Source organism: Lagenorhynchus albirostris, chromosome 10 (genome assembly GCF_949774975.1).
Source record: "Lagenorhynchus albirostris chromosome 10, mLagAlb1.1, whole genome shotgun sequence".
Lineage (NCBI taxonomy): Eukaryota > Metazoa > Chordata > Mammalia > Artiodactyla > Delphinidae > Lagenorhynchus > Lagenorhynchus albirostris.
The window spans coordinates 87,953,536-87,981,522 of record NC_083104.1 but is presented as its reverse complement, the minus strand read 5'-3'; the positions used below and the strand labels follow the sequence as shown (position 1 = coordinate 87,981,522).

General features: G+C 39.8%; 1 protein-coding gene across 2 annotated transcripts in view; it reads left to right on the top strand.

Annotated features, from left to right (window-relative positions):
• Positions 1-27,987, top strand: part of CDKAL1 (CDK5 regulatory subunit associated protein 1 like 1) — a 649,098-nt gene that overhangs the window by 595,950 nt on the left and 25,161 nt on the right. For both annotated transcript variants that reach the window (XM_060164267.1, XM_060164266.1), the window contains 2 exons: positions 15,948-16,031; positions 19,020-19,184. In XM_060164267.1, the coding sequence (XP_060020250.1) occupies positions 15,948-16,031; positions 19,020-19,184 (249 nt within the window). The remainder of the gene's footprint in view (positions 1-15,947; positions 16,032-19,019; positions 19,185-27,987) is intronic.

The window sequence follows — 27,987 nt, the reverse complement described above, 5'->3', positions numbered from 1 at the left end:
AAGCTGAAGAATTTGGAAGTAATTGTTTATTCATAATAATACATCTTTGTATTTTTTAAAAATCATAAATAAAATTTTTCTGAATGAATATTGTAAGCTATTAACTATCACCTCCATAAAAAGGAAATCACTCAGCTTCACCGTTATACACTATGTGACTTTGGCTAAGAGCACCACAGTGGGCCATAGTTTCCTTGTCTGTAGAGAAAAGATAATGTCAATACCTACCCTAGAGAGTGTGTGGTGGAGAAATACGGTACGCCATTGCATCGCTGGAACAGAAGGAGTGGGGGCGGGCAGTGCTTGTGCTCTTGGTCGTGGTAGGTGCTAGAAGTAAGTAGAGAAATAATACAAAGCAGAGAACTCAAGGTGACTATTTTGAGAAAAGATCTCAATAATTTTCCATCTTTCTCTGCTAGTTAGTGAATGATAATACTGAAAATTTCTCTAACGTTTCCCATCTTTTTCTGCTTTACTCTGTTGTGCGCTAATTACAGCACCTCTTATTTTCTTATACCTCTTCTTAAGGGCCTTGTTTTGTGCTGTCTTCCAGACCCACAAATTAAGTAGCAGAGAGATGGTGCGGCATTGTAGACTGCAGAGAACACTTGGGCTAGGAAGCTTGGCGCCTGGGAGCTGTATCTAACTCACTGTTAACCTTGAGCAAGTTACTTAAATTCTTTGTGTTTCTTGGTCTCTGAGTTAGAAACAACAAATGTATACTTGAAAATGAAAAATAGGGAACTGTTATCAACATTCCTCACCAGCATGGTACATTTGTTACAAGTTATAAGGGAGATACATGGGAAGTCTCTGGATCCGCCTCTCAATTTTGCTATGAACATAAAACTGCTCTAAAAAAATAGTCTCTAATAAAAATAAATAAATAAGAAACTATGTGAAGTAAGATTATTACAGCTGCTATTTGTTATGAAGGTGGTAACAGAAAAATGCGTTCCTTCTATGTCCCTTGGAATAAATTCGAGAAGTAAATCCTTTGAGAATAACCTCACTGATGACTTAATTCCAGTTTACAAAAATATAAAAAACAGATAAAAAAAGATATTAAAAAAAGATATAAAAAACAGTGTGGAACAAAATAATTTAAAATATGGTTACAATCTACTGAAGGAAATATCCATGTCTTATTATAAACACATTTATAGTCTAGGTTCATAATTTAAATATTCAGGTCTCTTTTTTTTTTTTACATACACAGTTATTGAAACATAAAAGCAAAATTTTTTAACTTTTAAAAATTTAAAATTATTTAAAAAGTATCAGTGCATGACAATCTAATTGCAAAAATATAACTATGTACTTGTTAAAAGAGCTGGTTCTGGGCTTCCCTGGTGGCGCAGTGGTTGAGAGTCCGCCTGCCAATACAGGGGACACGGGTTCGTGCCCCGATCCGGGAAGATCCCACATGCCGCGAAGCGGCTGGGCCCGTGAGCCATGGCCACTGAGCCTGCACGTCCAGAGCCTGTCCTCTGCAACGGGAGAGGCCACGGCAGTGAGAGGCCCGCGTACCGCAAAAAAAAAAAAGAAAAAAAAAAAAGAGCTGGTTCTTTCATTCATTCATTCATTCAACATTTGTTGAGCACCTGCAGTGAACCAAGCATGGTGTTGGCACTAGAGATATAGGTGCAAATAAAAGAAACAAAATCTCTGATCTCATAAAATGTAGAATCTTGTGAACTTGCATCTAGGTTATTTATTTCCCTTAAAAAAATTTTAAGGTATCAGCTTGCTCAAGGTAAGTAGGATATTTTGCCCTGCTGTAGTGCTATATGTATGTACTGTTCTTAAACTTCCCACTGTCCTATGTACTGTTTCGTAACAGAGAATTGTTCATTATTATGATTCTGATATGTTAATGAAGAAGTCCTCATTTGCAAATAACTGTTTAATATGTAATTAAGATCTGGCAGTTCTCTTAAAAATAAAGACAGTTAAAATGCATAGTCACTGGCCTGCTGTATTAAATATGCAATTGCAAGACATTAAGTAAGGCATATCCTATTTATCACTTTTAATGAATCTTTCACCCTAGTCCCACTGTAAGCCCTTGATGGTATTCCTGTTATCCCACCCATATGCTTCTAAAGGCATTAACTGTTCATGGGTCTGTGCATGCCCCAGTATAAAATCAAAATCTCTAGTGTATTTTTGATCACATATAAGCAAGCTTAAAAAAAAAAAAATATCATTACCATATCCTCATTAAGATGATGGGCCCCTGACCATATCCTGATGTTTGCTTAGCAATCTGAAATTCATGTATGCAAAAGGAATTTTTCTTATCCTTTTGAAAGAAGAATGATAAATATTTATATAGGCTTAACTCTTTCAGGCAGACACAGGATCATGTTTTAGAAGTGACAAGAAGCTGTTCAGGTTGGGGTTTTTTTGTTTGTTTTTTTTTTTAAGCATAATTCATCTTTCCAATAGCTACTGAAAAAATGAATTGTGGGTTTATCAATATTGGACAATTATCCTCCTTTCTTCCCATTAAATATGCTTTGTCTTACCTCTCTGAAATCCTTTTGGGTCATGGCTTTGAAAAGGGAGCACAAGAGTTATCTCTGCTTTTTGGGCAGGATCCCTCAAGAGAGACGACAGCAGGCCTAGCAAGACAGCTGACCTGGGCTCCGTAAGGTCCAGGCCCTGCAGCCTTCTGCTTTGTTAACCTGTTTAGCAACAGTCTATGTACATTAAATAATCCTGCCTCCATATGGTGTTGCTTTCTAAAACCTATGCCTATTCTGAAGCAGTAATTGGATAGAGCCCCAAGATAGTTTTCTACTTAGATTTTTCTCTTGACTCCTTCAATCAAGATATCCAGCAGTAATGTTGAACTCATGAATGTGTTTCAGCTCACAGAGCTACCTTCTATAGTAAATGAAAGATGCATGAAATTTGGGAATATACTCCTGGCGGTAACAGGAGTACTATCAGCTGTAATGCCAACAGTAATCCAACTTTTCCAGCACATATACTGACTTCCAAAAGCTAGGTCATTAATCTGAGGACAACTCAAGATTCAAGCCAGGTAATTATTTTAATTGTTTCTTCCAGACAGGTAAACCGAATCCCCAAAATGTTACTCCCATTCATTCTTCCACAAAGCCTTGCCTTTGGCAAATGTTGTTAATCCCAGGCTATGTGTCAGCTCTGGAAGTGAAAGGAAGGAATACTGGTGATGAGACTAGTGCCAAGCTGTGCAGCAAGCGCCGGCCCCTGGCTGTGTCCATGGGACACTACTGCTGCTGCCACCACAACCACTGCCAGCTGACCCTCCCTTCCCATCGTGTACTCTTAGCCTTCACTGCAGGACAGACACCTTGCTGGCCCTGCCTCCTCCATGGATATGTGGACCAGAAGTGGCCTTTCAGGTTACTGGTTTCAACCCCCTTCCCCCTTTTTTAAGATGAGGAAACTGAGGCCCCAAAGTGAAATGATTTGTTTGGAGTCAAACAGCTAGTTAGTGGCTGTTGTCAGTTTGATGACTGTGTGTCTCGGCGTGTTCCTCCTTGGGTTAATCCTGTATGGGACTCTCTGCACTTCCTGGACTTGGGTGACTGTTTCCTTTCCCACGTTAGGGAAGTTTTCAGCTATTATCTCAGGCCCTTTCTCTCTCCCTTCTCCTTCTGGGACCCCTATAATGTGAATGTTGGTACATTTGATGTTGTCCCAGAGGTCTCTTAAACTGTCCTCATTTCTTTCCGTTCTTTTTTCTTTATTCTGTTCCACAGCAGTGATTTCCACTGTTCTGCCTTCCAGCTCACTGATCTATTCTTCTGCCTCATTTATTCTGCTGTTGATTGCTTCCTAGTGTATTTTTCATTTCAGTTATTGTATTCTTCAGCTCCGTTTGGTTGTTCTTTGTATTTTCTAACTCTTTGTTAAAAACTTCTTGTAATTTCTCACTCTGTGCATCCGTTCTTTTCCTGAGTTCTTGGATCATCTTTACAATCATTACTCCGAACTCTTTCTTGGGTGGATTGCCTATCTCCACTTCACTAAGTTGTTCTTCTGGGGTTTTATCCTGTTCCTTCGTCTGGAGAATGAAAGGCTTCTTGACTCCCTGGTTAGTACTTTTCAAGCTCTTCTCTTCTTGGCCAGGGTTCTGTCTTAAAAGAGAAGGAAATTGTACCAATGTACCCAGGTACCTTTGTAAGATGTCAGACCAGTAGACTCGGACTGTGGTGATTACCAGAGATCTAGTTACTGACTGGGAATTAAAATACCAAATTGTTGTACTTTAAAAGATAAAGCAGGATAGACTTCATAATAACGTGTTGTGTTGTGTTTGAATACTACTTTTTGGCAAAACTTTAAGGTGGAAATAGGCAAGAAGGTAAAAAACAAAAACAGTGTGATCTATTAAACAGGAGAAGTGGGAGAGAGGATTTTTAAAAATTCACTCTTCCTAAAGGGTGGAAGGTGGAAACCAGCTCTTGAATGTTGAGTAGTTCACCAGAGAGAGAAGGGCCTTTTAAGATTTAAGTGACTTCTCAAGTTTTATTTTAACTGTGTGCTGCCGTGTGCAGATTGTGTATAGCACCAAAATGTCTCGCCCCACGTCTGCTGCCTATGATGTGAATGACCTGAATATTCTCAAGGTCTCTCAGTTCCTGCAAGGCAGCGACTTTGCAGCAGTGTGGACAATCCAGGCACACTACATGGGTTCAGCAGGCTTTCCCAGCTACTCGGTGCATTGGCTCAGTTTTTGCTCGAGTCTCTCTAACGATTGCAGAGGTTCCTGTCCACCCCTGTGATCAACAGCTTTTCCTAGGGCAGCTCACAGACATGGCAGTATTTGGGTTTAAGTAGACTCTGTAATATTGTGTTTGGCAGGAGAGACCATTAAAAAACAAAAATCAAAGCAGCCCTCATAACTAGGTTCCTTTTTGAAAGGCTACTGATCAAAAAATATAGCTCAGAACTGGAAATTGTTTGGTTTAAATAAATGCATCCTTTTCTGTCTCCTCCCCGCTCAATCCTTCCCCCAAAGTGGATTGATATGAAAAAGTACATAGGATTACTTGAAGCTTTCATCTTTCTTAGTGATCACCCTGGAAGAATATTTTTTTATCCTTGGTTTAAGTAGAATCTTTTATTCTTGGTTTAAATTGATACAACAACTACCCACGTGTTCACCTGCAACCTCAATTTCCTTGTGTTGAATTTCATATATTTTCTCGGTTGTCTATCATCAAGAGGAGATGGGGAGAGAGGATAGGTCTGAAGTAGACTGCTCTCATTTAAATTCCATGATGTATGTATGTATGTATGTGTGTGTGTGTGTGCGCGCGTTCATGCAGACGCGCACATGTGCATGCACACGTACTCAGGGCTAATTACTGGTTGCGATAAATTTGGTCGAATTTCAATTTAGCTTCATTAACTCTGAGACAGGGCAGTAATATCAAAGGGGAAAAACAGAATAAGTGAAGAGAAACAAATAGATCATTTTCTTTAAATAAAGATATTTTAGGGGGAACTGGTGTTCATTTTTTAGGTCATCATTGCTATTTCTCAATATTATATACCTATAAACCGCATAGTAGGACTTGGTGTGCTTGAAGAAGCTACATTTTCACAGCAGGAGAGGAAGCGGAATAAAGCACTGAGATGCAGGTGCACAGGAATACAAGTGGGCTCTTTCCCTGCAGCCCCAATGCCTGGCCAAGAAAGCAGAAGCTCTCAAGCCCGGCTCTCAGGGTCTCCCAGAGCTAAGCCAAGAAGCATAGGGGTTGGGGGGGCGGGGAGCAGGAGAGCATAATTGTTATTCAGTCTTCTTTAATGAGATGTATTGCCCACTGCTGAAAGATTGTGGCGGTGTCTTTTGTTATGCTAATTAGGCACCATTAGAGCTTGGCTGTCTTTGATTTCTGCTTAATCCATTCTGCTTCCTCTGCCTCCATCCCGACTGGCAAATGGTTGAAAGATGGTGGGTGTACTGCACGTGTTATTTATTGCTCACATCTATGCTGAGTTCTCTGGTAATAGGGTTGGTAACAAAAGATTTATCTTACCGAAGGCGGTACCTATTTTGGACATTCATTTTGGCTTTTTAAAAAATGAAGTTGAGAATGGCCTGTTTCTGCCTTTTAAGTTCAAGCACCATTTGCTTCTGCAGCCACACAAAATGGGAAGTGACAGATTGGGAAACTAGGTGGCCTCTTTTGGTTGCTTGGATTGCCCGAAAAACAACAAGCAAGTTGACCATGCCTTAAGCTTTTGGAGAGGCTAGGGTCGACCAGAAGAATGGAAACAAGATTAATTTAAAGGTCAAAAAGAGAACTTGAGCAGTTCAAAATTCCTACCTTTAACAATTTATAGATACGTATGCATTCTCTCCTAAAATTAAAGCATTGCATTTACATGATTAGTGCAAATTTAAGGGTATTTGTGGTGAGTCTAAAAAAAATGTTTTAAATGATCAATCTGGTCCTTAAAATAGTGAAAGGGGGGATTTCTGTTAAATTTTTTTAAACTACCTAACAATGTTTTAGGGCAGCGCTGTCCAGTGGAAATGAACCATAGATGTTATTTTAAATTTTCTGGTAGCTACGCTAAAAAAAGTAAAAAACAGTTGAAATTAATTTTAATATATATTTTATTTATATATCAAATACATCATCATTTTGTTGACCTACAAGAAATAGGCTGCCATTTGTTTCTCCGATAAAAATGGGTTTATGACGGATCAACAGAGAATTGCAGTTTGGGGTCTGCGACCACGGTGAGCCACATGCAAGTCCCCACACAGCAAGGAGAGAACTCTTTTAAAGAAGGGAAAGGAACTTAGGATGGGTATAGTAAGCAAAGAGTTCACTGGAGGAACTGAGAGTTCAAAGCACTATTGTGACTTTTCATTGGCTGAGTTGTTTTGGTCTCTCATTAGCAGAGCTCTTGCCAGGAAAGAAGAGGAAGTCTTTCTTCCTCTTGGGCTCTGCAATCCTCATAGAGCACAGGACTTCCCGTTCCGGCCTCCCGACTCTAATTTCATTGAGGTTTCTGTTGATTAATTTTTACAATTTCAACATGCGTGTAATCAATATAAAAGTAATGAGCTAGTTTATACTCTTATTTAAGTTTTTGAAATCTGGTAAGGTCTTTACACTGGTGTGTGTTTCACAGCACATCTCAATTTGGATTTGCCATGTTTCAGGTGCTCCCCAGCCACTTGTGGCTGGTGGCCACTGTACTGGATGGTGCAGCTTTAGATTAATTCATTAATTTACCACATGCCTAAAAGCAACTGTCAGGATAAAATCCATTTTTAAAGTTATGGGTCTTCGTTGCTGCGCACAGCTTTCTCTAGTTGCGGCGAGCAGGGGCTACTCTTCATTGCAGTGCACGCGCTTCTCGTTGCGGCGGCTTCTCTTGTTGCAGAACATGGGCTCTGGGTGCGCGGGCTCAGTAGTTGTGGCTTGCAGGTTCTAGAGCACAGGCTCAGTAGTTGTGGCACACGGGCTTAGTTGCTCCGCGGGATGTGGGATCTTCCCAGGCCAGGGCACAAACCTGTGTCCCCTGCATTAGCAGGTGGATTCTTAACCACTGTGCTATCAGGGAAGCCCTTGAACTGAATGATCTTTTAATTCCACCACCCACACAGCTCTGAATTCATAATTCAGAAAATTCACATTTAGAGCCTGAGTACACTAGAACCTGTCCATCTTCTCCTATAAATTAGTATTTGAAAAGAAGCCTTCTTTCCCCCCAAAGAAAATTAGGTGTCCTGTATACCACATCCACACCTTTTCTCTCCAAATGTCTGAATCTTTCTTTGAATTCTTCCAAGTCTTGTATTGTTTTGATAAAGTATGTGGTAGTATAGGAGACTGAAGGCGCCTGGTGCTCGGTGCTTTTGGAATGAGGGCTTTGGGCAACTGTGAGGTGAGCTGGCAAGTAATTACTGCACATTACTAGATTACATGAACACTAACTCTCTCTCTAAAGCTCAGCTGCCTGTCTGAGTTTGTAATTTGGATTATTTATTGTGTCATCAGTGAAAATGCTAAAGACACTTTCCAAGAAGGTAGTCTGTTCAATAGTTCTAAGATAAAAGGATGGTCACCTTTGTGCCTATGTGAAACGCTCGTCAAAGAAAATTGGCCCAGACTTGCTGAGTAATGATTGATAGGGACCAATGGGAAAAGATCAGGAAGGTAGAAGCAAATGGAGATAATTGTTCAGTCTTAGAATTGAAATTTTAATTTAAAAAAGGGTTCCACATACATATCCCATACTGGCCCCACTTGGTCATCCCATTAACAAGATCTCATGAATAGATATTACTGGCAACATCTGGTTTTAGGGCTTTTGGTAGTTTTAAATGTTGAGCAGTTTCCTATACTGCCTGGGCATTGTAGAGCTTGCCTAGTGTGGGAAAAATAGAGGTAACATACTTGCACCAGAGTCTGTGATAAGGAAAGGCAACTTGTTTGAGTTTGTTAAGAGAATGTTCTAGAATACCAAAAATGTACAGGCAGGTAATTAAAACTTGGCTGGTTTTCAAATTGGAAGTTCAGTCAGCGCTCAGGTACAGATCTCTAATGCTGCAAAGGGATCAGGTCAGCATTTGTCATGTAAGCATTTGCTGTCTAGAATGACTTTTAGCAGATCAGTAAAGCACTGTTACTGTACTGTTATTGTTGGCTGTCAACCAGCAGAAGAAAATGGCTTTGTTATTAAGAATGGCATTTGCCTCCAACTGGGAAGAGACTCCCTTGGGTTGCCTTTCTCTTACTGGGGTGGGCTCATGGCTAGAAGAAAACCAGCCAACAATTGAAGACAAAAGCACAAGGGCCATCGTTAGAAGAAATGTCATAGTCTTGATTTGATTCAACAGAACCACCTTGGGTCTGGTCTTTGTAACTTTCATCATTGTTTTGGGAGGAAGGACTTTCAAAAAGCCAAATTGTTTTTCAGTTTTGCTTTGGTGTTTAGGTTATTTCTGAAATGTGAAGAAGGAATAATAAAGCCACTAAGATACTCATGGCAATTACTAGATAAACATAAATTAAACACTTCAGAGGTATGGATATTCTACCTCAAAGGAACATTCCTCCCCTTTTGAACACGTTTAATTCTAATAATAATTATAGCTAAAGAATGTGTGTTTCTTCACACAGAGGATAGTGTTTTTTTAAAAATCTAATAGAATGTATTTTCTGTCATTGTTTAAGAGTCGGATCCAAGTTCAGCCCCTTTCACAATGAACTGTCCCACATCTTCTCTCAGAATCCTTAAGTAGACCAGTAAACTGATGGCAAGCATTTTGAATACGATGGACTTAGAGGCTCATTACTTGTTTTCTATGCTGTCATCATTTTTGACACACATTCCTGTGTCATGGCCCTATTTCATTATAGAATGGCGTTGTGGAGTAAGGATGATATTAAATTTTAATGTTATTGCTATTATTACTGTTGACTATTTTTAGCGTAAGTATGCCTGCTTCTTTAATTCCAGCTTCTGCAGGGCCCGAAAACAGAAGTGTGCATAAACAGTCAGGAAAATTACTGTATACCGTGGATACCCAGCCTCGCATGTTCTGCCTGTTGTGAATGATGAATCAAAATGGAAAGGTTATCATTTTCATTAGCTAGGAAAGAACAAGACCATACTTTTCTCCAAGTGTAATTACAGTGGTTCACTGGCAACATTACACTGCAGTAATTAGTCTAAAGGTGTATGTGAGGGCAGGCTTTTGCACAGACACTAGAAATATTATTTCAAAGTTTAAGGTCACAGCCTTGTGTTTAACATGTTCCAGGCAGCTTAGGGGAAAAAAAAAAAAAAACTAATTTGACTGGAGGTAAAGAAAGACATTTGACATTTCCCAGAGTCATGCATTCAGAAACCAGTCAGGGAGAAAAATTGTATTTTATTATCTACAATAAAAAAAAAAAAAAAAAAACTTAGCTGCAGAAGTAGCATGTCAGAATATTGTATAGGATAAACATAGATAAAATTTAAGTTTATTAGGAATGTACTATAAATAATTATGAGAGCTTTTGATACGTGTGTTTTAATCTGCATTTTTCCACCTAAGGCAATTGGACAGAAAAATTAATTGCTAGAACTTTTCAGGGGAAGCAAAATAATTCCTCTACCTTCTTATAACTGTTTTCAAGAAATAAATATTTCTCTTACACAGGTCTTCTAATATATATCTGTCCTTTGTGAACGTTTTTTGGATACTCTGAGTGGTTATATTGAATTAATTAAAATCTCTCTAACCTAACCCTTCAGAGTAAAGTGAATTGCAGTTATTTTCTAAAGCCACACCTCAGGCTTTCTGTTTAAGTAAAACAAAAGTGAGAAGAAGGGGAAAAAAAAAAACTAGTTAAAAGTAAGATTTACATAAAGTTTATACTTTAAAGCCATATATGGGTTTAAAAGAAACTCTTTGCTTCTTCTAGTTCAAGGAATACTTATACAAGTAACATTTCTTACTGGGTTAAAGGTAAAAGCCCAAGTACTCTTAATGTCTTTGTTAAATTTCAGTATTATCTGCCTGTCTTGAAGCAATTCTTTTTAGTTTCTCTCTTTAAATCCTTAAATAGCCATACAGAATATTGTTTGTTTTAGGACAAATGGAGAAATAGAATGTGCTTGAATGAACATTCATTCAGCAACCAAATTCTGTTGGAAACCACTGCTTTTGAATGCAAGTGTGTGTTTTCTGTGTGTTATCTGGCCATATGGTTAGAACTGATGTTTCTCACCACTTCAGGCACTCGGGAAATTCGAAGCATAGATGTGACACAAATAACACAGCCAGCTGATTATGTAACGTACTGTAAAATCTACCCCCAAATTGAATTTTAAAAAAACATTGCTTTTTGTTTGTCACAGATGTTTCTCTGCTCAAGGAAAAACCATGCACTGCAGAATCAGAGCCATGATGTTGTACGTTTTCTGCAGCTAGCAATTAAATAGGAGACATCAAGTAGCAGGAATGCTTCCAAGACTTCTTTCTGCCACTGAGCAAATCACCGCATCTTGCTGGACCTCAGTTTCCTCTCTGTGAAATCAGAGATTTCTAAGCCCCCTTCATGCTCTTACCTTCTTTGTCTATTTAGGGGAATAGGGTCTTTCTTTTCTCCCTTTGTGGTTTGAAAAAAAAAAAGCATAAGAGCTTTTCTCATATCTTTTCAACAAAGCCTAGAAAGGTCTACTGCACTCCTTTCATAGTGGGGGCTGTAGTTCCCATCATCTCTGTGAGATCAGCGGTAATGCAGGAACCTGTGGACTTTTTCTGTACCTTCTCTTCCTTCAGTGACCCAATCTGTGAAATGGAGGGAAGGTTTTTACAAGACTATTTCTATAGTTCATTTTTCATAAAATGTATTTATGAAGTCAGGTTAAAATGTACTAAGTGAAGTTCTGCACGTCCTTGGAAACGCCACTGTCTTAACTGACATCTGATGAATAAATTACAAAGTACATCTAGGTTGTTACAGTAGGTGCCAGGACTGACAGCCACTTTGAAAAGTCCTGACAAATGTCCTGAAAGTCAAACTTTGTAAATGGAAACTGAGTTTCCCATAAAAGTGCAGGGGTTTTTGTATTCCCAGCCCTAGTTCTTTTTTTTTTTTTTAATAAATTTATTTATTTATTTTTGGCTGTGTTGGGTCTTTGTTGCTGCTCACGGCTTTCTCTAGTTGTGGCGAGCAGGGGCTACTTTCGTTGTGTGCGAGCTTCTCATTGCGGTGGCTTCTCTTGCTGCAGAACATGGGCTCTAGGCACACGGGCTCAGTAGTTGCGGCGCACGGGCTTAGATGCTCTGCGGCATGTGGGATCTTCCTGGATCAGGGATTGAACCCGTGTCCCCTGCATTGGCAGGCGGATTCTTAACCACTGCACCACCAGGGAAGTCCCCCAGCCCTAGTTCTTAAACTCTAAAATGCTCTAGAAATCAAAGAAGCATTTTATTTAATCAGCTATAAATTATATACCTGTAAAGAAAATCAGAAGGAAAAGAGGTTATTTTAAAAAGGGGTTTGTTGGGAAGATTCTGACAGGATTCTTCAGATTCAGGTCACTAAATAGCTTTATGAAAAACGTTGTAAATGTTTCTTTGGTGGGTATCAAGATCACGTTGTTACTTTAAGTGCAGCAAGAAAGTACCTGTAATTTGCAGAGGGCTCTCAGCATACATTTACTGTGAAAAAAGAGACAGCCTGGATTTAGAGTACCTGTTTCCTTCATCTGAAACCTTGTGAGCAGACCAAATCTACCATGAATGACGACTGAGAATTTTGGAACTGAAAGGTCCTCTAAAAATCAGAATCTACTTCCTCTTGAGCCCTGCTCACGTCTCCCCAGCTCCACGTCACTTCTTCCAAACTCTCATTTTTTTTATGAGGAAAGCAAAGTCCCAAAATGTAGCCAAATCTCTTTTACCTTAAAAATAATCTACCCAGACCCATGTCCTCTCACCCTACTGTCCAGTTTGAATATGTGGCATTTGATGGTGTTGAATAAACCTTCTTCCTCTTCCTCTCCCCTGGGCTCTGCTAGAACTGTGCATTCCTGCTTCTGACCATTCCTTCTCCCTCCAAATAACTTCCCCCTTTCTTCCTGTGCTTGAAAGTTCCAGTTATCTTAAAATCACCCTCCAGACCGACCGACCATTCTTTGGGTTTACAGTTCCACTTGCATCTTAATCATCCCTGCTGAACAGCCATATTGTGCTACCAGTCACAAAGCTTATGGAAACCATTATTTTCAGCCTCCTCTACATTCTCAAAATATATGTGTGTGTGTGTGTATGTATACAAATATATATATTCTATAAACTCAGGAGTTTGTTCATTTTTTTAATTACTCAAGCAATCTTGTTAACTTCCTCTTCAAAGGGCTTGTCTTAAGCCAGTGATGTAACGTTGCATTCCTGCCAGAGGTTCCAGCTGTTAGGGAAGGTTCTGACAGGGATGGTGAGTAGCTCAGGAAGCCGCCTTCTCAGCAGAATGTCAGCAGAGAGTAGATGTTGCAGAATCTCAGAGAAGACACAGTGTACACCCATCATTCTCTAAGGCAAACTGGTCCCTCTAGGGCAGTGGTCGCCAGCCTTTTTGGCACCAGGGACCAGTTTTGTGGCAGACAGTGTTTCACGGACTGGGGGGCTGTCATGCGAGCAATGGGGAGCAGCAGATGAAGCTTCACTCACTCGGCCCCCGCTCACCTCCTGCTCTGCGACCCTGTCCGTGGCCCAGGGGCTGGGGACCCCTGCTTTAGTGGATTAGCTCTGCCTTTAGCATAATAGAAAGCTGGGTGGCTGTAGTCCTAGTGGCCCAAGGGTACCTGTTGCCCTTTTTCTTCTGAAGCCCTGCTTTTTCCTCTGAGAACAGGACTTCCTTGCTGGATAGGAGAGGCATTCTTAGGTAAATCAGGATGATTATCCTAAATCTTGTTACGTGGTCTTTAACCATACTGGGTTATTGAGTGGGGCTGGGGAGAAAACACTTGGAGAGTAAGGAGGTGACTCATTTAAAAAAACATTTGAGGCTAATAATACGTTTGGCCCGTAAGTTTCCTTATTGTCACCAAGGCAAAGTTGCCGCTTCCAGATTTCCAGCTGAAACCCACCCCCCCATCCCTTAACTTCCTTGTTGTTTTTATTTATTTTTTTATTTTTATTTTGGGGGGGTGCCTCTCACTGCTGTGGCCTCTCCCGTTGTGGAGCACAGGCTCCGGAAGCGCAGGCTCAGCGGCCATGGCTCACGAGCCCAGCCGCTCCGTGGCATGTGGGATCTTCCCGGACCGGGGCACGAACCTGCGTCCCCTGCATCGGCAGGCGGACTCTCAACCACTGCGCCACCAGGGAAGCCCCCCTTGTTGTTTTTAAGGTTATTTGAAACAGTTGATTCTCTTAAAGGTCATATTTGATCATTCACTTCATTGCAACTTCATTCTTAAAAAAAAGTTCTGCGTAGAGCATTTATTATTTGTTTTTGTTGGATTTTTTAGGGGTTGGGGATAGACTGCATCAGGTTTTCATCAAAGTCCTATCTTGCTTATGCTCATTTGTGCTCAGCAGCCTCTGGGGAACTTTAAGAGCCTCACCAATGAGACAAAATCCATAGTTGAGGGGACCAAAAGGGTGATTGGAGAGGTGTTTGCCACTATAAATTACTGTCCATAGCAATTTTCCTGAATCCCTTTGGCAAATAATAGTTAAATACTCACATACAAATAGTTCTCTGATGGTTGATCGAAAGCCCTGCCCTCTACTGTATAAACATAGCAAGTCTTTCTAACTCAATATGTATATATTACTGTCATCATTATTCTCTCCAGATAAAATGGAATAGCCCAAAGACGATTACTACAACTGTCCACATTAATTCCAACAAGAGGAAAAAAGCGGCATACGTTTTCAGTGGCTCTGCTCTCTCGTATTGTTAATTTCCTGAAAACTTAATGTTAGATGAAGTGTAATTGCAGATTTCCTTAAGAACCATTGACAGATACTTATCTTAAGTTATAAGCAACTCGCACTGTGAAATGTGTGCAAACATTCTAAGTTTCCTTCCAGAAGAATATACTTCAGTGAAACCCAATATTCATCAGTCTTTTTCAATAAACAGGGCCATTAAAGCTCAAAGTAGAAGCTGGGAGTAGTTCTTTTGTTTCTCCTTGATCTTTAAAAGAGACAATAGTGCGGGAACTTTTCACTGGTTTTCAAGGAGTGAACTAAGTTAAGTGTTTGATAAGTATCCTAGAGACCTTACAACCTTCGGCTAAGGGAGCTACATTTGAATGAGAGAGTGAAAAAGAGCAAATTATGGTGTATTTAGGTATTAGCATTGTATAATGGACAGAAGAGTTTGGTGTTTTTGTTTTTTTCTTTTTGTTAGGTGGTCTATTTAGTGCAGCTGTGTTTATGTTTCCTAAGTGGTAACTGCCTGAACATGGTGACAGGTCCCTACATATGAGAATAGGGATTTCGTTTAAAAAATCTTGCCAATGTGCTTTAACATAGAGGGTTGTATTTATCAAGTAGCAATGGCAAAAATGATTCCAGGCACAATCATCCAATACAGCTGGTTTGCTAAATCAGACATTTTGACAATGTTGTAAAAAAAAAAAAAGTAATGATACTTTAAATGTTGCATTTCACAGTAGAATAAAGTTGGAAATAGTAGACTGTTTTAAAATGGTCACATTGCTTTAACCAACGTTTTGGCTGATTTAACTTCTTGGTTATTAAAAATGCATGCTTAGATCGTAAATATAGATCCTGTAGAGAATTAACAGTCCCCTATTTTTGCTGTCTTTCTCTTAAAAAAATAAAATGAATATGGAGTCATGCCTGCAACAAAAAAGAGACAGTTGCCCATGACAGAGAAAACGTATATAACAAGTAAATAACTGAATTAATCAGTAATTTCAGAATTGCATGTAACGTGTGAAATGTTTAGGTATGGGGACTTAATGACTAGTTTTTAAGGCATTTTCTTTAGTGTTACATCCCTCGTAACTCAAATTAATGTTTATTACCACTTCATATTTTGCCAAAATATTTTCATGAATTTGGATTAGAAGCAGCTTGTTCTGACTTGTTTTGCAACTTTGTTTCAAGAAAAACAAAGTGATATTTAGAAGATTTTTGTATGTCTTAGAAGCCTTTAATTATCTAACTTACGTTGAAGAAGGAAATGAGATCAAGTTTTGTTTCATAGTTCTGTAAGAAAATAAGATTCCGTTCTACACTAATTTGATATTACTACATAGATAATAATGTCTTTCTGAACATTTGAATCAGTGACTCTTGCATTGGCTGTTAGTAGCTGGCAATCGGGAGTCTACTTTCAATTCAAGGAGACACGACTTACGGCCCATAACTATTTGGGTTGGCATTTCTTTTGGATGCTCAGGTGTTTGCCCTGATCTCTCCTGTTTTTCTCCCCTTCTCTCCACAGATTGGTGAGAGACAAAAAGTGTTAGTCACAGAAGAATCTTTTGATTCCAAGTTTTATGTTGCACACAATCGATTCTATGAGCAGGTAAGAGATACTTCCACGTTCTTAGGGTTTCTCCAAAATGAGAAAGACTTCTAAAAGTAAATCAATTTAAGCGAAAGAGACTTAAAGCGGGGGTGGGGGTGGGGGGGGAGGTGTAGAATCTTGTCGCGGGAAGGCTATTTTATAGCATCAAGCCAACCAGGCTAACATGGGGCTTATCTCTGTGGCTTCATCTCCAGAACATTCTATACGAAGGAATAAGTGTGTTTTAGTCCCCATTCACCTTTGACGGGACCTGCCTCTGGCTTTGCGGAGTTTGGAACAGGCAATTCTCACTGCCAAAATCCCCACAGCCTGGCAACGTGGAGGGGAAAGTTCTGTCCAGAAGACAGGAAGGATGTCTGTGCCGGCGACATCAGCCTGGAAGGGCAGGGATTTCCTGTCCCTGTCACAGCACTCACACAGGCTTCTGATTGGTTGGTCTGTTGGTTGGCTTTCTTAGTTTTGTTTAGTTTCAGGTGTTTTGTTTTTTTGTTTTCTTTGGTTTTTTTTTTTTAACTTCCACATTGATAAAAAACGCTGGGGGCAAAGGGAAAGGAGTCTGTTCGTTGGACTCAACTCAAGTTGGGTGAACAACTCTGGAGACCAGCATAAGGATCAAACCAACTTCACTATGAGAGTTTTCTTCGAGACCAACCTGAAAGGCTTCCCACTCCCTGCCCGTTAAAGTCGCGTGCTTTGCCCCACCAGCAACCAGACTTCTATTTTAGCATTTGGGATTCCATTACCCCAGGTGGTAAAGCAATTCAAAAGCGATTGAAGAAAACAGTGCCTCCTTCGGGGCCCGTGGACCCTGGGAAGGGCCAAGGAGGAGGTGTAATATGCCCCTCCTGGTTAGAGACCTTCATAAGGGCACAGGGATTTCATGGGTCATCCCTGGATCGTATTCGCTTTTCTTAATATCAAGTGAGTTTTCCTACTTTTCTTTTTTTTTTTTCCTACTCTCATCAAATGACAAGTGAAATTTTTTTCTGTGGGTCACGGCTTGGGAAGGCTCTTCAGGCCAGCCTGGGCAAGTCACGTAAAGGATGGGCGAGGGAAGCCGACTGCCCATGTTAGAAAGCAGGGAAGCCGGAGCCGGAGGGGCCTCCAGCATGGGGCACAGACTGGGCACTGGGTCCTCAGGGAAAGTGGGGGAGCTTTTCATGGCCCAGACCGAATGTGCCCCGTTCGGTCCCCAGTAGAGACTACAGCTGAGGATGGATTCCGAACACTCCATGTCTGAGCTGAGTCTGTCTCTTCCCCGTTCTCCACCTCAGTAACTGACTCCAGAGAGCCATTTTCCTGTTCAGGCCAAACTTCTGCTCAGCCCTCGGGAGGAGCTTGATTGTATCTTGGTTGCCTCTTTCCTCTCCTTTCTCTTGCCATCTGGGTTTTCGCCTCAGCAGGGAACTTTTTTCCCCTTCATTTTAAAGGCGATGGCATGCCTCATTAGCTGTTTCCTCCAATTTAAAGCAGTCGAGCTTTTTCCAATTATTAAAACCGGAGGGAAAAAAACACTGAGCCCTTCATTCAGATCAAGACAGCAGATCAAGGAGAGTTATTTTCCCCGAGAATAGTACCAGATCTCCCAGGGATCGTTTGCTCTGGAGATTTTCTTGTTTTATAAAAACTGATTTAAAGGGGCTTTCATATCCTGATACTAAAGCTTTTTTAGTCCATTTGCTTGCCGCAAGTAATACACCACCCAGGTGACCTTTCTTCCTATACTTTGATGAAGCAGTGTACTCAGTGGTCATAAAAAATCAGACTCAGAAAGACCAAGATCCGTTTCTGCCTCTCGGAGAAACTGGCTGTGGAACTTCTGGCTCTCATCTGATTTTTCTTTCTTTTTTTTTTTTTTTTGGTCTCTAAAACCAAGCATATCAAAGATTTCATAGGAATTATTTTTCTAAAAAAAGATGACTTCCAGAAGATTGTATCTAGATATCAAAGTATTGCTGGATTAGAATTAGTCTGTTTATTTTGGATTATGACTTGAAAAGATTGGCAAGGAGCTCCAGTACTGAAATAGAAGTGTGAGGGAGACATAATACATACAAACTACCTGTAAGTCCAAGAGGAGGGGAAACATTTGCTTGAGGTAAACAAGTACCTCCGTCAGTAATCGCTAGTGGAAAGGGACCATCTGACAGTTTCCTGTGAGCCAGCCCAAGTACCCTTCAGAGGAGCTGGTTCTGCGTGGAGGTAGAACTAACAAATACATGCTTTTCATAACAGAACGAAAGAAGTGAATGGCAGCCATCAGTTAAAGGAGTCAGTTAGCTCCAAACACCAAGGTTTGGGGTATTGAAAAGGTGGCTTTGAAATATTCTTCCTCTTCCCCCAAAACACACACACACACATGTGCACTTGCACACACACACACATATGCACCCAGACATGCGGGCCTTTATTTGAAGTGGCTGCTCAAATCCTGACTCTGACAGCAAACTTGGAAGGTATTAAAAGTATAAAGCTTTCATCAGTGTTGTCCCAGTTTTCTTCATTGCCTGGGACAGCCAAGAATCGGATATCAAAGGCCTGTCCAAGAGTGACTGGCGGATGCCTCGGGCGGTTCCAGGCCTGCCTTCCACGTGCCCTCGGACCACAGGCATCCCACAAGGAGAAAGCGCTGTCTATAACCCCTTACCCCTCCCAGAAATGCCTTCCCTTCCTGCTAGATCCCCAGGTCCTTGAGCATCTGGAAGATAGAGCCCACTTAGGATGGGATCCCCAAAGAGAAAAAGGACATTAAGGGACAAGTGAGGAACTCTGAATAAAGTATGGACTTTAGTTAATAGTAATACACCAACATTGGCTCATTAATTGTGACACATGTATCATACCAACATAAGACGTTAATAAGAGGGGCACTGCGTCTGGGGTATACCAACTCTCTGTGCTATCTTAATAATTCTGTAAGTCTAAAGCTGTTCTAAGATAAAATTTTAGTTTTAAAAATTAAGCCTTCTCTCATTTTTTTTTAAGGTTTTAGTGCCAAAGAACCCCACATTCATGGGGAAAATGGTCGAAGTGAACGTTTATGAATCAGGAAAACATTTTATGAAAGGGCAGCCAGTTTCAGATGCCAAAGTATACGCGCCATCCATCAGCAAACCATTAGCAAAAGGAGAAATCTCAGGTTTAACAGAGGTGAGTAGAAGATGCTTTTCCTCTCTACCCTGCTAGTAAAACAGCCGCTCTGGAAGCACAGTGATTTCCCACCATGTTTCTGTTATCATTTATAGTTCCCTTTTTATGTATGCATGAGGCTTTAATCCTTTCTGACAGATTGAAATCTGAATTAGAAAGATGCATTTATGCTGATGCCTATAGCTTTGCTTCTCTGCCTGTGAAGGGAATAAGCTGTTTCTGCTTCTAGGCTAGAAACAGAGGGCAAAAGCCATTATTTTCAGGTGAAAGATTTAACACGGAAGATGATCTGATCCAGTATGTTTCTGTGTCAGTAGATCCTCAGTGGAAGGGGGTAAGGAAAGGATAATTTTTGTGCTTTGCAAAGCTGTTTGTAATATAGTAAAAACCTACATACAGTTAAACAGGCATTAAACCATGTCAGTATATGTGGTTGTGGTGCCTTTCTCTAGGGTGTTAGCTGAATATCTGCTTGAGTAATGTGGAGTGAAAATTAAACATTTTTTTCTTTCTATAAAAAAGTAACCTGACCCCTATTTTATACCTTGGTAAATATGGCTGTTTGCCAAGCTGTCTCTTACATTTCATTGAGCTACAGCTGTAAAAGCTGATGGAGTGTGAAATGAAAATGTGTATCACATTTCTAAGCATCATTTGATGTCCTTCCTTCAACACAATTGTGAAGTGCTCCCCAAAAAAGTATACAGCGATGACTTAACATTCAGAACAATGATGAGTGATATTTATCTGGCTATATAATTCTAAAATTGTTTTAATATATGTATTATCTTTTCACTCAAAAGAAATGTCAAGGGCATGTTAATTAAGCTTTAGGAATCATGACAAAGAAGTTGTCTATATTATCTATATTCTCGCTTATTGTGGTGGTGGACTCTGGAATCCAAACGTGAGTGACACCTCTCATGAGCTTGACGAGGACATGTGAAGAATCCGTGTGTATAGCCATCTGACTGATTATGGAATGACGTAGGCCAGCCTTTGTCAAAACCCTGCCAAGTGTGTCATCCTGTTCAACCAGGAGTGAACTCTCACACTTGATAAGCATAACCATTAATGTTTGCTGTTGTTTAGAAAAAAATCATACATCATACGTGGGGCTTTGGATGGATGGCCAGGAAGGAACAGTGTAATCCAGCATTTAAATTATATTGCTAGAGACTTGGCTTTTGACATGTTAACTACTACTTCAGAAATTTTTAAAGGAAGTGGCTTTTAAAATTTTTTTCTGTTTTTCCTCACAGTGTGTTTTACAAGGTTGATTTTAAATCACCACAGTGAAAAGGATTTTATGACAAATGGCAGTGGTGGGCAAATTATTATTTCAAGACCCTGCCTGCTTTAATTCCTTCATGTAAGCCTCTTGAAAAGGGTGGTATTTTTTTTTAACATCTTTATTGGAGTATAATTGCTTTACATTGGTGTGTTAGTTGCTGCTGTATAACAAAGTGAATCAGCTATACGTATACATATATCCGAATATCCCCTCCCTCTTGTGTCTCTTTCCCACCCTCCCTATCCCACCCCTCTAGGTGGTCACAAAGCACCGAGCTGATCTCCCTGTGCTATGCAGCTGCTTCCCACTAGCTATCTATTTTACATTTGGTGGTATATATATGTCCATGCCACTCTCTCACTTCGTCCCAGCTTCCCCTTCCTCCTCCCCGTGTCCTCAAGTCCATTCTCCATGTCTGCGTCTTTATTCCTGTCCTGCCCCGAGGTCCTTCAGAACCATCTTTTTTTTAGATCCCATATATATGGGTTAGCATACGGTATTTGATTTTCTCTTTCTGACTCTGTATGACAGACTCTAGGTCCATCCAGAAAAGGGTGGTATTTTAAAACATCACATGAATAATACACAAATAAGGAAAAGCAGTGCCCTTTCACTGGTTCCTTAACTGTAGTGTTGCTTTCTAAAGGGGCAGAGCCCCATTTAAATCCTATGAGCAGCTTTTTCCATTCTCCTCTGCCTCCCTCCAGCCTGGGAAATGGTGTCACCAGTTCTCTCAACAGCCCTCCTCTGAGCCGGTGTGACCCAAAAGCCCTATAGGTGAGATGAGGCTAAAGGTCATTTGACTGCTGGCCCTTCTGGGCCTCTAGGAATTATAGTTTGATTGCATGCATTAGGCCAAAGGGTTAGGAATATTGATTTGGACATTTACATTAAGGGAAACGTCAGGCAAGTCCTTTATCACCATTTGAGACTTCATGTAAATTAATGAACATAGCTTTACGCTTCATTATTTGTCCGCTTTTAAAGATATGCCAAACTCGGGGTCAGAAATCCTTCCTTAATGAATTTGTCCTGGTGTTACAACTGTTTTTGCTAATGATATGAACAAAAATAAATTAAGCAGCAGGAGAACAGCTTCCATTTTTATAGGATTTAGAAGTAGATGATAGAGGTTATAATCCTGTCTCAGGCATTTTGAGTCTTTGAGTACTGACAAAGGTGCCGGAACTCTTCAGTGGAAACAGTGAGCCTCACTCTGTGGATGAAGTGTGGCCCTGGAAGCAGTTACACCTGAGTTTGCATCTGGACTTGCCAGTTTACCCTAGGCCTGTGACTCCTCTGAGCTTTAGTCTGTTAAACGTGACAATAATGTCTGTTTCATAGGGTTGTTGAAAGGAATGTATTCAATAGTGTATGTAAACCACCTAAAACTACTTTGGGGACGTAGTAAATAGTTACTAAGTGGTTATTTTCCCTTTCCCCCAAATCTAGCTTCTCTAGAAAGAGCAGACTCTTCAGATGACCGTGGTACTATCAGCTTTGGTCTTGTGATCACGCAGTGCACATTGCATTGGAGTGGGGGTGATCTATTAGGGTAATTTATTCAGTGCCAAAGACACCAATCCCGTCAGAATTTCTATCTTCTTAAATTTTCTAGGCTTTTTCTGAGTTTTTCTAGAGTAATAACCTCATACACACTTTGTAAAGAAACCTAGAAAGGCCAAAGCATCTAAAGCAAAATATTGTGTAAAAAAAAAATATTTTCCATAGTAAATGTATTTCCTTAATTGAGAATTTTAAGATTATTCTTTAAGTATTTATCCCTATGCTACTTTGGACTTACGTTGTCTCACTTTAGGCACTGTTGCCCTCTTTTGATAAAACTGGTGAGAGGTACAACAGACTAGGGGGAGAAGCACAGCTGGGTAGGAGTTACGAGATCTGGATTATAGGATTCTGGCATTTGCAGTAACAGACTCTTTGACCTTTTGTATATCACTTAGGTTCCCTGGACCTCGGTTGTCTCTAAGACTCTGTGATTGAAATATTTCATTTGACAAAAATGGATTGAATGCATACCCTGTGGCAGGGCTTTGAATTCTAATTCTGTTCTGTAAATATTAATAAAAATCAGGCCTTGTTATTTTCAAATAATAATAGTTACATAAATGCCCATAACATGGTGGGAAAGGACAGCTATAGTAAAGTCAAAAGGTTACTGTCCTCTCAGAAATTATATTCTAATAAAAACAGCATATAGTAATATCTTTTTATGGTTATTAACTATTCCTCTTTTCAGTTCAGTTAGAGGGATGGAGGAAGAGAGGAAGGGGAGAGTAGGATAGAGAGACAAAATTAGTCTGGTTATTTTTAGGGAAGGTGGCAGCCAAAATGCCACCTCTAACCTAATAGGGAACATTTTAAAACAAATATCATTGAAGGGTAATTAATTTCAGAAAAAGGTTATGTAATAATTATCCAATGGAAGGCATTGTAGAGTTCAAAGGGGTAAATATAAATCAAAGAAAGGATAGATCATGCCCTTTTCTATGGAAACTGTCAGGCAACTTTGTTCTTAGGAGGAAGAAGAGATGGGAGGAAGCAGGGGACACATAAATTTTCATAGACGTTCCAGGACAGTGATTCTCAAGTGTGGTCCCCAGACTTGCAGCATCAGCAATAAATGGGAACTTGTTAAAATGCAAATTCTTGGGCCCCAACCCAGACCTGAGCCAGAAATTCTGGGAAAGGAACCCAGTAATCTGTTTTTTAACAAGTTGTCCAGGTAATACTGATGCAGGCTGAGGTTTGAGAGCCCCTCTTTCAGGAAAATGATTCTCAACTGGGAAGGAGAGTTTGATATTTGTGAAAACAGTATGTTTAGTGAAAAGGGCCAAAGAGTAGGAACTTGGGGGGAAAACAGTTTTACGATGTTAATAGCATGATATTTTTACCATGTTCTCTCGTGGAACCTAAATCTGTGTTAACATATCCAATTTAATGTGATGATCTTTTTATACAGTTCATGTTTCTTGGAAAATTACTGTGCTGTTCAGGCTTTCCATCTGAAGAAAATCTTTGGGTAAACAGGACCTAGTGTCACCTGTACCAAGATCCATGACTATTTGATAATATGAAAAATCATCTGAGAGCCGTCATCAAAGAGCAGGACCAGAAAGCGGTTTTGCTTTAACTCTGTTCTGGAAAATTTCTATTACAGAAAATTTCAAGCATGCACGAAAGTAGAGAGACTAGTATAATTATCCCACGTACTTATCGCTCACCTTTAACAATTATGTCATCTCTGCTCTTATTCACCCCCATCCCCCTCTGATTCTTTTGAAGAAAATCCCATTTACCATTTTATTTCATCAGGGTATATATCAGAAAATCTCTCTGAAAGATGAAGACTCCTTTTAAATTCAGTATCAAATCTAAAATAATTAGCATCAATTCTTTATCCAGTTCATGTCAACACAGTGTTCAAATTTTGCAGTTTTTTAAGCAGTTTGTCTGAATCAGAAGGCAAATCAGGTCCACTCATTGCAATTAGTTAGTATGTCTTGTAAGTCACTTTTAATCTATAGGTGTTCCCTTTTCTCTCTCTTTTTTTCTCTTTTTGTATTGCAGTTTATTTGTAGAAGAAACCAGGTTGTTTGTCCTGCAGCATTTCCCACAGTTTGGAATTTGCTAACTGTATCCTCTGATACAGGCTTCTCTGTTCCCCACTTGTTTTATACATTGGTAGTTAGATTTAGAGGCTTAATCAGATTCAGGTCTGAGTTTTTGACAAGCTTACTTTGTGTGATGCTGTGCGTTTCCATTATGAGGCGTAGAATGTCTGGTTGTCTCTCTTTATGTGTCAGTGGTTGATGAGCACTGCCTAGATTCATTGAGTCATTAGGGGTTTCAGAATGTGGCGTTCTAATTCTGTCTTCCCTTCCTCACTTATTAGCTAAAAGCACTTCCATGAAGAGAAACTTTGCCTTATTCATTTTTGTTTACCCTGAGGTACATTTCTGACAGGAAAGGTGAGATGAAGGCTTGATGTCTTTCTCTCTGTTGACCAGTTTTAAAACTTCGAGTTGATTCTGTAACATCCTCCAAAAGTAGCCAATGAGGGGTTTTTTAGTATTATTATAAACTCATGGATTTCGCATGTTTGATATGGTTTTATCCATTGCAGTTATTATATTTAATTGGTGCTCAAGTAGCTGCATTTTTGGAGAGTGGAAGCTCTTCAAATTACCTCCTCAATCCTTTGACACAGCTCCTGAAGTCTGATAGTTTCTTTGCTTTTTGATGTGACAAGATGTTCTAGGCTCATTCTTTGCTCCAGACCTGGAATCAGCCATGTCTCTAAGGAGCCTTGGTTTCTTTTAGTTAAACAAATGATATTTAGAGCCTACAGTGTGGGCTATTTAATTGGTCATTATATTTATACCTTTCAGCAGGTGGAGCTACAAAATCCCCCCCCCCCGTTTTTTTTTTCAATTCATACTAATGCTCCCATCCAGGTCAAAATCTGAAATTTTCTGTCCTGCGCCTGTAACTTCTTTCTTCCATCCCAGTTCACAGTAACACAGCGTAATTATTCATTTGCTTTATCCTATAATATTCACGTAACTGCCTAATAATAACTATACCAACGCTATCACCAACAATATGATTACTGAAAGCAGTTTAGGTGGTGGTGGTGGTTTTTCCACTGGTTTTGTTCATAGAGTGCATCCCACTAGGGACGTACAGGCAAAGAACGGTTCTAAAGGCACCTGAACTAATTCTCCATATAGTTATACCAACAAATCAATACATAAGTAGGAGTATTCATTTTCCATTTCTTTGAACTTTTAACACTTAATTTTGTTTCATAATTATGTAAAATACTTTGCAAAATCAAACCTACAAAAGTGTGTTCTGAGAAGTCCACCTTCTACTACTCCTGTCGCTTCCACCCTGTTTCCTTTCTTACTTATTTAAGGAACTGTTTTTGTTTGTTTTAGTTTTCAGTTTATTCTTCCAATGGTTTGTCTTAACAATGTAAACATTTATATATATTACATACTTTTTATTACCTTCTTCTTAGATAAATGGTGGATACTTTTGCTATTTTCACTTAGCAATATATCTTGATGGTTACTGCCTAACTGTATATAGAAATTCAGTGAATGTTTCTAATGATTTTTCTTAGGCTGTTAAACAAAATACCTGAAACTCTATATTGCTCTAGCACCTGAGTTGAATAATATTACCCTGTATGAAACCCAATACCCTTTTGGTCAAAGAAAAGACAGACAGAATTACCTTATAGAGAGCACTGGCTCCTAGACCTACAGGAGCATAGGGCTTCCCTGGTGGCGCAGTGGTTGAGAGTCCGCCTGCCGATGCAGGGGACACGGGTTTGTGCCCCGGTCCGGGAGGATCCTGCATGCCGCGGAGCAGCTGGGCCCGTGAGCCATGGCCGCGGAGCCTGCGCGTCCGGAGCCTGTGCTCCGCAACAGGAGAGGCCACAACAGTGAGAGGCCCGTGTACCGCAAAAAAAAACCAAAAAAAACAAAAAACAACTTATCCAAAGTCACAAAATTAGAAGGTGAGAGAGGCAAGCCAGGATTTATTTCCCAGTCTTACCAATTTCCAAGCCTGTGTTCTTCTTTTTGAATTGTGGTAAAATACATATATAACATAAAATTTACCATCTTAACCACTTTTAAATGCACAGTTCAGTAGTGTTAAGTACATTCACAAGTTGTTCAGCCCATCTGCAGAACCCATTTGTTTCATCTTATAAAACTGAAAGCCTGTACCCACTGAACAACTCATTCAGCCCTGCCCCTGGCAACCACCCTTCTGTCTCTGAGCTCACATACGAGGAATCATAGCAGTATTTGTCTTTTTGTGCCTCGTTTCTTTCACTTAACGTAATGTCCTCAAGGTTCATTCCTGTTGCTGCATGTGTCAGAATTTCCTTCCTTTTGAAAGCTGAATAATATTCCATTGTGTATTTACACAACATTTTGTTTATCCATTCATCCATCAGTGGACACTCGGGTTGTTTCCACCTTGTGGCTGTTGTGACTCACGCTCCTGTGAATGTGGTTGGACAGATATCTCTTTGAGATTTTGCTTTTAATTCTTTTGAGTATATACCCAAAAGTGGAACTGCTGGATCACATGGTAATTTTAACTTTTTTAGGAGCTACCATACAGTTTTCCACAGTGGCTATACCGTTTTACATTCCCCCCAGCAGTGCACAGGGGTTCCAGTTTCTTTCCTATCCTTACCAGCCCTGATTATTTTCTGGTTTTTTGGTAGTAGCCATCCTGATGGGTGTGGGATCAAGCCTGGGTTTTTAATCCCAGGCCTATACTGCCTTTCCTTTTTGAGTTGCAGGAGTCTTATTTGACAACTTCTAGACAGCTGTTTCCTTTTATGTAACAGAGAAGCTTACACTAGGTACAAAAAAGGAGAGAAAAAAAATGATGAGAAAATGGACAGTATTAATCATCTTCTCTGTGTTCTGTTAAAAGTGGTTCGAGTTGTGAGTTTGCCTTAGGAATACATGGGAATGTGAGCGCTACTGCTGCTTGATAAAGACTAACCAGATTTACTGCTGAGGTTCTTTCTCCTTTTACGGTCCATGTTATAACAAATCACTTGAATCTTCCCATTTCTAGGATCGATACTTAAGAAGTCAGAGCTATTTTGTGCCTGACAGAAGAGAGAGAAGAAGAAAATTCTCTCCTAATTCTAAACTTAAAAGTAGTCAGTTTTATTCCAAAGTTTTCCTCTTATTAGTTTTATTCCTAGTCATAGAGAATTGCTTTAAAGAAAGAAGAGGTAGGGTGGCTTTGTGAGAAGAGCTCGAGGTTTGGAACCTGTCAGGTGTGGGTTCAGATTACAAGTACAATTCCCGTGATGTTGTACAGCACACTTTCTTCAGTCGGTCTCTTCATCTGTAAAACGGGCATAACTAATTCGCAGAAGATTAAATTAGATAATGTGGACAGTGTGCCCAGTGCATAGTACATATGTTAATATTTGATAAAGGGATTCAGTAAGTATACCTTTAAAAATCAGTGATTTACTGACTTCTGTTTTAATATTTTTACTTTAACTTTCTAAGTGGTACTTCGCTTCCATTGGTCGTCACTATACAACACAGTATAGCAAATAAGAACATGGATTCTGGGTTCTGATCACCTGCGTTTGAATCCTTGTTTCAGCACAAGAATTAGACCTTGGGCAAGTTACTCAACCTCTTTCTACCTCAGTTCTTGCCTCTGGAAATGGGGGACATAATAGTACCCACTTCATAGGATTTACATGGAAATGCCTTAGCAATCAAGAAATGTCAGCTACTGTTACAGTAAATGTTGGCTACTGATAATTAATAATAATTATCATTATTAATTTGTGATACATGCTAGGGCATCATTTTACTTTAAGCAATGAAGGTAGAAATTGCATAATCTTTTATCATTTCAAATGTGATCGTCACCCATTGGTTTCCTACAAAATGGCAAATGAAACCAGATTCATTTAGGGCT